This window comes from Ursus americanus, chromosome 2 (genome assembly GCF_024610735.1).
Source record: "Ursus americanus isolate L20-20 chromosome 2, mUrsAme1.1.p, whole genome shotgun sequence".
Classification (NCBI taxonomy): domain Eukaryota; kingdom Metazoa; phylum Chordata; class Mammalia; order Carnivora; family Ursidae; genus Ursus; species Ursus americanus.
This window is the reverse complement of record NC_142128.1, coordinates 4,971,005-4,984,279: the sequence shown is the minus strand read 5'-3', so window position 1 is coordinate 4,984,279 and position 13,275 is coordinate 4,971,005. Positions and strand designations below refer to the sequence as shown.

Below are 13,275 nucleotides of genomic sequence, written 5' to 3'. Positions count from 1 at the left end.
TTTTGGAGGTTTGGAATACACCTTTTCCCTTTTTGTTTCCTCAAAGTACTTCAATGTTGTGCTCCAAAGACACAAGTGATATTGTAATCACACAAGTGATTTCTTTCCATAACAATAGTGAAGAGTCACCATAAAAATATGTCTGGTCTTGTAGGGGGAGTAATAAGATTCTGATGGATTCAAGCAGGGCTCCATGAAGAAGAGGCACGGGCAGGGCTTTTATAAGCAGACGTAGGAATGGGGTGTTTGTAGGAAAAAAGTCTGTTATGGCTGGGGACACACACAAGAAGAAAGGGAACTGAGGCTTCTAGACTATTCTGTGGGCCAATAAGAGGCTGAAGGCTCTTAGGGGAGCAACGTTTGACCTGTGTTATTGAAAGATCAAGGAGATCACAGAAAAATAAGGGTGGAAAGGGAGTTCAGACTAGGAGGAGAGCATCAGACAGGAGACTGAGGGAATGGGTGTGGCGAGGAGGTTGCCTAGGGGAGGGTCGGGTAGGACTTGGTGTTAGGGATTAGACAGTGGGATCGGCTCAGGTTAGTGCAGGAGAGTGCCTTTTCCTTAATCAAAGCAGAGAACCCAACAGAGAGGAGCAGGGTCGTGGAGGAGGGGAGATGCAGCGATGAATTAATTAGCTCTCGTTCAATCTCGCCGCGGAGACATCCAGTAAGTGGTTGGGGGTGTGGATCTGGCACTGGGGAGCCAGAGCTGGTCTAGTTGCCCCAAAGAGCGTGGAATGCTTGGATCTGAGGCGCAATCCTGACGGGCTGGCCAGGGGAGCCAGGTTTCAAACTCTCCCCTCCCCGTCGCGCAGTCAATGAAGTCTGACTGCGAGCTAGCGCCCGGCTGGCTCCGGCGTCCTTAAATGCTGGGTCGCTAGGCCGAGGGACGAGCGCCGCAGGCGCAGCGCGTGAGGGAGGCTCTCCCGGAGCCGTGTCCGTTTGGAGGACCCCGTTTCGCCGCGTCCCCGCGCAGGGCGGACGGGCGCGGCGAGGGCCCGACTAGGGCCCCGCGGGCGCCGCGCGCCGTACGATCCGCTCGCGCCAGCGGCTCGGGGGAAAGACCGCCCCGGACCGCGCCGCGCGGCTCGGCTCCGCCAATCAGCGCGCCCCTTCCGCGGCGCCCTGGCGCTCCAGTGACGCGCGCGCCAGCCTGCGCCCGCGGCGCTTTGACGACGGCCCCTCCCGCGCTCGTCCGGCCCGTTAGCTGCGCGCCGCGCCTCTTGTGCGACGGCCCCTGGGCGGCGGCGCGTGCGGGCGCGGCCCTGGTGCGCCCCCTGGCGGCCCGGCGGGGCGCTGCGGGCGCGGCGCTGACCCGGAGGCGGCGGCGGCGGTGCCCGGATGGAGGCACGTCATTGTCCCCCGCCGGGCGGCTGGGCTGTGTGCGGCGGCGGCGGCGGCGGCGGCCGAGGGGGATGGAGCGAGCGCCGAGCCGGGTCAGGTAAGCTCCCGCCTCCTTCCCGCCCGCCGCTGGCCGGCGTGGGGCCCGCGGAGCGCCCCGCTTGCCTCGGCCGCAGCTGGCCCGGCCGCCTCTGAGCCGGCGCGGCCCGCGGGGGACTGGCGCGGCCCCTCGCCCGCCGCCCCCTCCGCAGCCGCGGGCCGCCCGGGACCCCGCGGCGCCGGTGGCAGCGTTGCTACCGCCGGCCGGGCCAGGCCGCTGGGGAGGGGGCGGTGGCCGGGGCGGTCGGGCGCCCAGAGAGCCGGGCTGCGCGGGGAGGCCAGACCCCCTGGTTGCCATGGACACTGCCCTCCCACCCCCACCCAGCCCCAGCCCGCCCCCTCGGCCCGTGGGCCGGGCCCGGCGGGCGGCTCCGGGGCGGCCTGGTCCGCACCGGTCCGCCCGCGGTGGGCGTGTGCCGGCCGCCGGCCGCGGAGCCCGGCGTCCCCGGGCCGCCCGCCGCCCCCCGCGTGGCTGCCACCTCCCGCCCCCGAGCGGCCCTCGGAGCCTGGGGCTCGCCTCCCCACCCCCACCGCACCCCCCAGAGAGACAAACTTTCCCACCCCGGCGCCCCTCCGCGGCGCGCCGGTCCCCCTCGCGGGGCCGTCCACCTGGCTCCTTCGCTGAGTGTCCGAGTTCCCCACGCCGGCCGCCGGGGCGGAGCGGGCACCCTCTGGGGGGAGAGGAGGGGCCGGCCGGCCCCGGCGGCGCGTCCCCAAAAGCGTGTGCGCCTCGGTCCTGTTCTTTATCTTCGGGGCAGGAAGAGCCAACTTACCTGGAGGGGGTCGGGGGAGAGAGTGATCAGTTTCAGATGTTTGAAATGAAAATTTGACGGGACAGAAGTTTTACAATCTAGGACTTTAACCTTGTTATAATGAATGCGGTTGAGATTACTTTTATTGAATAGCGCTTTTATATTTAGGGAGGCCTTAGGGTTTACTTGTTTATGGGAAAACATGTTGGTTATTTAAAGTAAATACACTCAGATCAGTAAAACGGGTTGAGAAGCTATTCGGTTAACACCTCTTTTTCAAGGTAACAACGGTGTTACAGGGTCTCATATGTTTTTGTGGCGTCTCAATATTTTTTAGGAGTGGTAAATTTTAAAGATAATTTCACTCTTTCGACTCATTCAAAGTGCATAGGGGCTATGAATAATCAGTTTTACTTATTTGTTTTTATTTGAGGTCAGTTTCACTTTCTTTTCCTATCAATCAAGTCTACACTGTTTGGTTTGAAGGGTTTAAGGCTAGTCGTTTTATTTACTTAAAAATAATTGAAATCAAGGCTGTATCTTTTTAAAGCTTGTGTGTTTTCCACTTAAATAGAAATGTTACAAGAACGTGGGTTACATTGTTTATGAAGAAGCAGAGTGTATCAGTTTCTTTTCTACATGTATTGATATTATTACCTTTATGTGCAGTGCCACAATGTTTAAAACAGCTATATGCTTATTTTTAAAATGAAAAAGAACAATGCATTCTGGTATTTGATAGAAATATAAGGGACTGAAAATCTTAAGACTTCTGAATAAAAGATTGCACTTAAAGCAAACATTCGTGAAGTCGATTAGTCTCGTATCTCCACACACCTCCAGCCTTGATTCACGTGCTCATTTTTTTCAAACATGTTTTTGTTGCTTTTTGCGTATCATTAGAAGATGCTGAGAGAAATGTTTGTAACTTGTTTCAAACATGTTTTTGTAACTTTTCATTGAAGTAGTTGCTTAAAAGTCCTGATATAACCATAACCATAATGTTTAGAAGCTTTACTAACATTAAAGAACATGTAACTTATGAATCTTAGGTCCTTTACAATGTTGTTTGGCTTGTAGAAAGGATATCTCTGTAGCAGATGGTTAGTTTGATACTTGATGGTTTTAGGATAAGTATTCATTGGCCAAATATACAAATGAAGACAAATAGATGGTTTTGGTTTGTTTTCCCATAATTATACTGCGATATGGTTATTGATGATTGAGTTCTATGCTTTCCTTAATTTTTTTTCATTTAAGAGCCCCCCACCCCCACCCCCACCCCCCAAAGGCAGTTGGAGCAAGTAAAATGGTTTTATTTGGTTATTTGTTAATGATTGTCCTGAAGGGAAATCCTTTTCCTGGGAAAATTGAGGTTTTTGCTGTTAAATGTTATTGGTAAATGAGGCCAAATTAACCTTCCCTTGGGACTCTGTTTTGGCTTTCTTCTACCTTTTGCTCCTTCTCTTTCTCCTCCTCTTTTGTTTTCTTACTCTTGCTTGCCTCCACCGTGTTTCGTGGTGTAGACTTTATTTGAAAATACAGCTCAAGCTTTCTTCCTGAATGAAGATCCCGTGTCTTAGATTGACTTAAAATAGTTCAGTTTTTCTTATTTTAGTAAGATTTAATCTAACATAAACTTTTTAATTTCTGCATAAGATTCCAAAAAAATCTTTAGGTTGTGCTTTCAGGGCAGGGGGCTATCATCATGCTGGAATTTAAAATCACAACAAAATTGAGGCTTTTAAAAGAACCTTACTGTGAGCAGACTGTGCGTCACAACATTTGTTGAGGTGGCATGAATGTTGGTACTTATTCTCTCACTTGACTGTATTGAATATATTTTAAAGCAAGCTTTAAAGGCTGTTCCACTTCAAAGTAGGAATGAGATACTGTATACGAAAGAGATACTGTATATAAATCACTCAGCACAAACCAGTGCTAAAAGCAAACCCTGGTTACTTCCTATCAACGGGATTCATTCATTTGTTCAGCACATGTGTGGCCAGCTTTCTGTGTGCCAGGTCTGGGGATAGAAATGCCAGTGTGATGGAGAGCAACAAGTGAAACGGGCCGTGGAGTAGGTGCTGGAGCGCTACCATAGAAATCGGCATCAGGGCGCTATGGGAGCTTGCAGGAGGGCTTCTGACCCGGTCTTGGGGGAGGGATGTTGTCAAGGAAAGTGTCCCAGAGGAAATGAATTCTAAACTGAGAAGTGGTAAGTGGTAACTGGCCGGAGGTGGAAGGCTGGAAGAGCATGAGGTAAAAAAGAACAGCACGTGAAGAGCCCAAAGAGAGCAGGTAGGAATGGAAGCTGGGGAGCATGTGGAGCAGGTCCTAGGCCAGGCTGTGCCAAGTCCGGGTGTTGAGATGTCCCGGACACGCCTGAGAGAAAGGTTATCTACAGAGGAGTGGCACACTTGCTTTGGTTGTCACTGGGCAGTTTACATTCCTCAGGAGACCCCAGTGACTAGGTCTGTACAGCCAGAAGGAACCCTTGCTGGGAATGTTGGGCCAGGTGCCTGGTTCTTGTTGCTGGACTAGTTTGGGTTATAATTGCTCCATTTCATAGACCCTGTGGATGCTATTCAATCTCTCATAGGTCCACTATGAAAATTAAGTAAATTAATTTATGTTCAGTGATTAACACATTGCCCATCATATAGGAAATGCTTAATTAGTGGGAGCCTCAAGATTTAAAAATAGGAGTCAGAGAGAAAATTATGATTACTTTTATAACGTGTATTTGTGTTCAAGTTTGATGTCAGTTATGTCTTATGGGCTTCATTTAAAAAGTCATATGTACCAAATAAATGAGCCTTCTCAGAAAAACTTTTCAAATGTGAGACTTCCTAATTTAAAAAAAATAATAATATATTTCAAACAAGTCATTGTGGACTTTAACTCAGAATTAAAGCTAGATTTTTCTCTTCATGTAGTTGAGACTTTTCTCTGATGAATTCTATGTGAATTGAAAATTGAGTCAAATGTGTTAGTGCATTTCACATTCTAGATTTAAGCAATAGGGAGAAAAAAATATATGGGTTCTTGGTAAATGTATAGAATTGGGAACTGAGGTCCCTGATTATAAACTGAAACATGAGACTTTTAGGGGGGTTGGAATAGAATGACAAGATCCAATCAAATGTTTCATTGAAGGTTTTATAATTAAAAATTGTTGACATGTTCAGATGAGCACAATGCTAAATGTTCCAAGGAAATGATTTCAAAGTTAAAAAATACTGCTGTTGGGGCGCCTGGGTGGCACAGTGGTTAAGCGTCTGCCTTCGGCTCAGGGCGTGATCCCGGCGTTATGGGATCGAGCCCCACATCAGGCTCCTCTGCTATGAGCCTGCCTCTTCCTCTCCCACTCCCCCTGCTTGTGTTCCCTCTCTCGCTGGCTGTCTCTATCTCTGTCAAATAAATAAATAAAATCTTTAAAAAAATATATTGCTCTTTTTATATTATAGTAACTTGTTTGACAGGAATTAAATATGAGTAGGATAATTTTCCAAGATCTAATGTTAGATATAGATTACTTTTCTCAGTTTATAAAACAACTGCATGTGTTTTGTCTTTTGCAGAGTTGAACAATGACCATAGTTGACAAAGCTTCTGAATCTTCAGACCCATCAGCCTATCAGAATCAGCCTGGCAGCTCGGAGGCAGTCTCACCTGGAGACATGGACGCAGGGTCTGCCAGCTGGGGAGCTGTGTCTTCGCTAAATGATGTTTCAAATCACACACTTTCTTTAGGACCAGTACCTGGTGCTGTAGTTTATTCAAGTTCATCTGTACCTGATAAATCAAAACCATCACCACAAAAGGATCAAGGTACTACTTTTTAAAGACAGAATCACTCCTAGAAACTCTTATATAAACGCTGTCAACGGTTGGTAGTTTTGGAGGGGGTCGTCTCTTGTGAAGACCTGTTGCCACCCCAGTGGCCAGCAGTGACATTGCTCGACAGGCTTCATTTTCCTGTGCTGCTTGTTCATGATTAAAATGTATCCTAACAGGGTGGATTACTTTTAGTTATAATATTTGTAGTTTCTTTTATTCTTAATTTTTTGAAGGATAAACTTCATTGCAATGAGATTTGAGATGGGCATTTTGTTAACTTGTCAGTTAACCATAGTCCCCTAAGTAGATGTCTGTCTTTGAAAATTTTGAAGATGTTTTTGAAAAAAGATTGCCTTTTGACAAACAGCTCTACCCAACTGTGGGTTGTTTTTTTAGTTTTTGGCCTGTTAATATCATCTGTGGTAATAAAGCTGTTTGAAAAATAGCAGATAATGTAAATGTTACATTTGTTAAAGCTGTGTAAATGTGGTTACATTTGTTAAAACTCATCCGGTTAAATGAGACATTGACACTTTAGTTGGTACTTCTGAGATTGTTGGATTTGAAAGCTTTGAAATGCAAAGAAAATAGATTAGTTCCTACTCAGGAACGTCATTGGCGTAGAATAATTTGGCCCTTAAATTGTTTTGCATCCTCGTAGTAAATGTGACATTATGATGTGGTGGGTGGTGTCATTTGTTGAAGGTGTTTGGGGTGGGAGGAAAGTTTATATCACAAAATAAACAGTTTAATTGAATGTTACACATAGAGTTTAAAGGCCTTCACCATCAAGACTTTCCCACAGGACTTCTTTTCACTGACTCCAGCTTCCCGTTACTTGCTGGGGCTCCTTTCTCTCCCTCGGGCCTTAACTCACATCACCCTGCCGTGCCCTTTTTGGAGCCCTTTCTTTTTTTCTGATTTTTCTTTTTGTTCCCACTGAGCCAAAGCCTACCTTTGCATACTTAAACCCATTAATTTCTCTGTTAAAATAGAGAACCATCCATTAAGGCGTTTCCATCTCCAGCAGCACCAAGGAACTGGCAAACTTTTGTGAAAAGGTCTTCATATGGGTGATCGAACTTTCCTAAATAAGTTGTTTTTGAGCTTTACCTGAGTTCTGTCAGCATAGTTATCATTAATAATCTGTTTATAATTCTTGAAAATAGATAAACATCTTTTTAGGCAACATAGAGTATACTTATGAATGTGGGTAGTGGTGCCCAACAGCCTGAGTTCAGAGCCGGTTTCCTTTCTGGTAAAATGAGGATGACGTCACTACCAACTCTTAGACTGGGACTGTCCGGCAGCTAAGGAGGACTCTAGAAGTACAGTGCTGGTGAAGAGGACAGTGATGGTGGTGGTACCGAGGAGAAGCCATTTTCTATAGATTGTGTTGAAAAAATTTGAAGTAGATATAAAAGAGCAGTTGGAGTGCACTCTCATGTAGTCAGCAGTCAGCTTTATCAACTCATAGCCAGTTACACCTTCACCCATTTACTCCCCTCCCCATCATTGTAAAGCAAATCCAAGACTTTGTATTTCATCTATAAATATTTTAGTTTGTATATCTAAAAAATTCTTTTCTAAAAATTTAAACATCTTTATATTAAAACTCTACTCAACGTTAACATTTCTGTCATATTTTTTTCCAACAGTTGGTTTGTTAAAAACATCCAGACAAGGTCTATACTTTGCATTTGGTGGATGTCTTTAAGATTCTGTTAACACCCCCCTTTGGTCATTGCAGCTTACTTATTGAAGAAACCAGATCATTTTGATTTCCCACGTTCTAGGTAAAACGCCCCTTCCCCCTGTGTTTCTGGCTAGCTGGGAAAACCGAATCTTGATCAGGTTCAGTTTGATGTGTTTCTATTTATTGAGCTTGAGAAGCATGCAAAGCTTTGTTTTTAAATATTTCTTGTTTATTTTTCCAGCCCTAGGTGATGGCATTGCTCCTCCACAAAAAGTTCTTTTCCCATCTGAGAAGATTTGTCTTAAGTGGCAACAGACTCACAGAGTTGGAGCCGGGCTCCAGAATTTGGGCAATACCTGTTTTGCCAATGCAGCACTGCAGTGTTTGACCTACACGCCACCTCTTGCCAATTACATGCTATCTCACGAACACTCCAAGACATGTAAGTGTCCTGGGTTATGTTAACTTGTGGAGTGTTGTGCTATGCTAACCTATTTTCATTTTTTTCTCTGCAATGAAAGTGAAGAATTAAGCCAAGAATTCTACGATCACTAGGAAATTGGTTTATTCTTGTAGAAACCATGGAGGAAGACTCTTAAGATTTGTATTCAGGTTGTGTAAAAATCATTTTGCACCTAATTTGACCTGTGGAGTTATTGAAAAACATATTTTACCAGCATTTGGCATTTCTGAACCCCCTGCTGGCTTTCTATACACTTGCTGAAAAAATGTGACATAAATGTCTGCCGCCAACAGCTTGGGGCAAGCAGAGTTAGGAAATCCTGTCTCTCCTGGCTTCCATCCTGTATTGTAAGGCTTGATGCATTTACAGGCTTGTAAGTCTTAGTGAAGAAGAACCTCTTGTTACGGCCTCCAACCTCCTGAAAATTCATGCAGGACTTTCCTTTTAGTGTGTGTGAGCTCCCTTTTCAACCTAAAGGGCAGGGAATCAGTTAGAATGTATCATGTCTTTAATAGGTGACGGCCAGCTCAGTGGTTGACTAGTGAAATTCAGAATTTAGAGTGTATCTAGTTTTTGAGGTTTGAGCTTCTAAATACATTGTAAATAGCCTTCATCCTTATAAATGAATTCTCCCTGTTCTTTGATCTACATTAGTGCTCAGATTTGTGTGTGTGTGCGTGTGTGTGTGTGTGTGTATGTATGTGTGTGTGTTTGGGTGCTGTTCATTAATTATCAGGGTGAAAACTCCTTAGGCTTCTTTTTGAATAGTTCTTTTACTTAATGGAGAATTTAAACCGGGTTTTTAAAAACTGTCCTGTACCCCCCCCCCCAAAGAGCAAAATAATACTTGTAAAGAATTTGGAAAGTACAGAAAAATTTAAAGAAACCGAGGGAAAATCACCTAGAATCTCACTGTCCGGAGGTGTTTGGTATGCCAAGGGCTTTTAAATTACAGAATGAACGTTTTGTTTGCCCTCATTTCCCCCCTAAGTTCATAATTCATTCCCCACAGACAGCTTTCCCATTACTTTTGTGCTTAATGAAAGTAGGGTGTGGATGGAAACCCAGCACTGGCACCTGGGCTGTGAGAGGAGGGACTGATGCAAAAATTCAGAAGCTCCGGGTGTCCAGAATTAGGTGTCTATCTTCTGTGCTATTGGTAGCTTTCGTGCTTTCTGTTTTTGCTTTATTTAGGTATATCAAGGTGTAATCACATATGTGAGTTAGGTACATCTTTTTATTATGTTTAGGATTATATATATATATATATATATATATACACACAAAATTTAGGTATATATCCCTTTATTTAGTTTTATTGAGGTATAATATAAATTGCACATACTTAAAATATATGTTTGATGCATTTTGACATTTGTATACTCCTATGAAACTACTGCCACAATTAAGGTAATGAATATATTCATCACCACCAAAGTTTTCCAGTGCTCCTTTGAAATCACTCCCTTCCATCCCTTCCTGTCCCTAATCCCCTCCACCCCCAGGCAACCACTGATATGCTTTCTGTCTGCTGTAGATTAGTTTGTATCTTTTTGAATGTCATATAGTGGAATTATGCAGGTATGTATTCTTATATTGCCTGGCTTCTTTGACTTAGTGCAATTATTTTAACATTATTCCATGCTGTTGCATGTATCAGTAGTTTTTATTGTTGAGTAGTATTCCATTGTATGGACATACTGCATTTTGTTTCTCCATTCACCCACCTATTGATGGACATTTGGGTTGTTTCTCATTTGGGGCCATCACAGATTAAGCTACTATGAACATTTTTATATATGTGTTTAAACAGGTCTTTGTAAGGATGTGTTTTCTTTTGGGTAAATATTTAGCAGTGCAGTGGCTTTTTCCCAAAGGTATTCTGGTATTTTACATCCCCAGCAGCAGTGACTGAAAGTTCCATTTGCTGCATATCCCCCTGTAATGTTTGGTGTGGTCGGTCTTTCCAACTTCAGCCATTCTAAGTGGTGTGTAGTGTAGCAAGTACTACCCTACCATGGTTTTAATTTGCACTTCCCTAATAAGTAATGATGTTGAACATTTTTCCGTATGGTTAATTGCCATCTGTATACTCTCCTGGCTAAAGTGCCTGTTCATATCTTTTGCTTGATTTAAAATTGGGTAGTGTTCTTTTTGTTGAGTTTTGAGAGTTTTTATATATTCTGGGTACAAGTCCTTTATCAGATAGGTAATTTGCAAATATTATCTTCCAGTCTGGAGAAGAATATTTTCTTCACACTGTCTTTTGAAGAGCATGTTTGTAGCTTTGAAGAATTCCACGTCTTTTTTTTTTTTTTTTTTTTTTTTTACTATTTTATTTATTCGACAGAGGGAGAGAGAGCACGAGCAGGGGGAGAAGCAGGCAGAAGGAGAAAGAGAAGCAGGCTCTCTGCTGAGCAGAGAGCCCGATGCGGGGCTTGAACCCAGGACCCTAGGATCATGACCTGAGCCGAAGGCAGACACTTAACTGGCCGAGCCACCCAGGCGCCCCATTACTTTTTCTTTTTATCAGTTGTGTTTTAAGTGTTGTATTAAGAAATCTTTGCCTAGGGGTGCCTGAGTGGCTTGGTCAGTTGAGCATCTGCCTTTGGCTCGGGTCATGGTCCCCGGGGTCCTGGGATCGAGTCCCATGCTGGGTTCCCTGCTCAGCAGGGAGTCTGCTTCTCCCTCTTCCTAGCCCCTCTCCCCTGCCTCCCCACTTGTGCTCTCTGCTCTTTCTAATGAATGGGTAAAATCTTAAAAAAAAAGAAAGAAAGAAAGAAAGAAATCTTTGCCTCACCAGAGGTCACAAAGATTTTCTCTATATTCTTTTAGAAGTTTCATAGTTTTAGCTTTTATATTGGTCAGTGATCCATTTTGAGTTAATTTTTGTTTGTGGTGTGAAGAATGGATTGAAGGTCAGGTTTTTTCAGTATGGATATCCAATTGTTCCAGCACTATTTGTTCAAAAGATAGTCCTTTCTCCACTGAATTGTCTTAGTTTCTTTGTCAGAAATCAATTGACTATATCCATATGCATCTATTTCTGGAGTCTGTTCTGTTACACTGATCCACTGTCTGTCTTGACACCATAGCACAATGTCTTGATTATTGTATATTTAAAAGTTTTGAAATCAGGAAAGTCCTGCAGTGTTCTTGTCCTTTTTCAAAGTTGTTTTGGCTATTCTTGGTCCTTTGCATTTCCAAATGAATGTTGGACTCAATTTGTCCACAAAAAAGCTTCCTGGGATTTTGATTGGTATGGTGTTGAATCTATGAATTAATTTGGGATGAATTGACATCTAAACAGTATTGTTTTCTGTCCCCCAAACAAGGTATACATCTCCATTTATTTAGGTTCTCTTTAATTTTTCCTAGTAGTATTGCTTAATTCTCGATATACAAATATAATGTGCACATTTTTTATCAGATTTATTCCTAAGTATTTCATATTTTTGGAAGCTGTCATAAATGATAATATTTTTGAATTTTAATTTCTAATTTTTTATTGCTAGACTATAAAAATGCAAGTGATTTTTGGATATTGATTTTATATCCTGCAATCTTAGTAAATTTATTAATTCTGGTAGTTTTTTTTTTTTTTTAAGATTTCTTAAGATTTTATGTGGAGTCAGTCATGTGATCTGTGCATAAGGACAGTTTTACTTCTTCATTTTCAGTCTTCATGCTGTCTATTTCTTGCTGTGATCCACTAGCCAGGACCTCCATTACGGTGTTGGATGGGTGTCGTGGAAGTAGATGTGACAGCCGTGTCTCTTCACCTTAGGGGGAAGGCATTTTAGTCTTTCACTTTTAATACATTGTTAGCTGGAAAGTTTTCATAGGTGCCTTTTACCCACCAAGTGTTTACTTGAATGCTAAGCCAAATTTGCTTTCCAGAGATGAGCCCCACTTGGTCATGATGCATTATGCTTTCCATGTATCATTGGATTTGCTAAGAATTTTTAAAATTTTATGTTGGTGAATATTAGTTTATAGTTTCTTGTCATGTCTTTTTCTGATTCTGGCATCAGGATTCATGGTGGCATCATGAAATATGTTGGGATTATTTTCTTCTATTTCTTGGAAGACTTTTTGTAGAATTGGTGTTATTTCTTACTTAAATGTTTAGATTTCAGTGAAACCATCTGGGCCTTGAAGCTTTCTCATGGGTAGGTTTCTAACTATATACTTAATTTATTTGATAGATATAGGCCTCTTCAGGTTATCTATTTTTTCATCAAAGAGCTCTGGTAGTTTGTGTCTCTCAAGGAATTTGTCTTCCATGTCGAATGTACTGGCATAAAGTTGTTCGTAATGTTCTGTTATCCCTTTTTATTCATCTTATTATTGATCTTCTCAGAAAATCAGTTCTTTCATTGTTATTTTGTTTTCTGTTTCATCCGTGTTTGTTATTTTTATTACTCCCTTTCTCCTGCCTTCTTTGGATTTAACATGCCGTATTCTAATTTCTTAAAACTTAGGTCACTTAATTTGAGATCTTTTCCATTCTGTTTAATGCCACAAATTTCCTTTGAAGTGCTGCTTTTTACTTGCGTCCCAGACATTTCGGTATTTCACATATTCATTTTTATTCAGGTCCAAATACTTTCTAATTGCTCTGGTGATTATTTAGAGGTGTGTTGTTTAGTTGCCAAAGATTTTGAGGAATTTCCAGAAATTGTCCTGTTACTAATTTCTAATTTAATTGTCTTGTGGTCAGAGTATATTTTTTATTGTTTGAATCTTTTTAAACTTGAGACTTGTGTTATGCACCAGAACATGGTCTAGTTTGGTAAATGTCCCATGTGTACTTAATAAGGATGTATGGTCTGCTCTGTTGTTTGGAGTTTCTGTAAATGCTGATGATGGTCAGTTACTTGATAGTTCTGTAACTAACTACCCAGTTAGTTGTCCTGTTGTTGAGGCTGTCTTCTGTGTCCTTACTGCTTTTCTGTCCACTTGTCTTATCAAATTTTGAGAGAGGTTTGTTGAAATAAAATATATTTGTAATTTGTTTTTTCTTTGTTTTATCAGTTTTGCTTTGTGTTTTGAAGCTCTGTCACTTAATATTATTATGA

General features: G+C 42.7%; 1 protein-coding gene across 3 annotated transcripts in view; it reads left to right on the top strand.

Moving 5' to 3' along the window:
* The first annotated feature begins 1,308 nt into the window (after positions 1–1,308).
* The window catches only part of USP42 (ubiquitin specific peptidase 42), a 47,515-nt gene continuing 35,548 nt past the window's right edge, over positions 1,309–13,275 (top strand). For all 3 annotated transcript variants that reach the window (XR_015726691.1, XM_087867109.1, XM_045813301.2), the window contains exons 1-3: positions 1,309–1,441; positions 5,777–6,026; positions 7,973–8,173. Coding sequence is in view for 2 of the 3 variants with exons in the window: in XM_087867109.1 (XP_087723235.1) it covers positions 5,786–6,026; positions 7,973–8,173 (442 nt within the window). In the remaining variant the exon portion in view is untranslated. The remainder of the gene's footprint in view (positions 1,442–5,776; positions 6,027–7,972; positions 8,174–13,275) is intronic.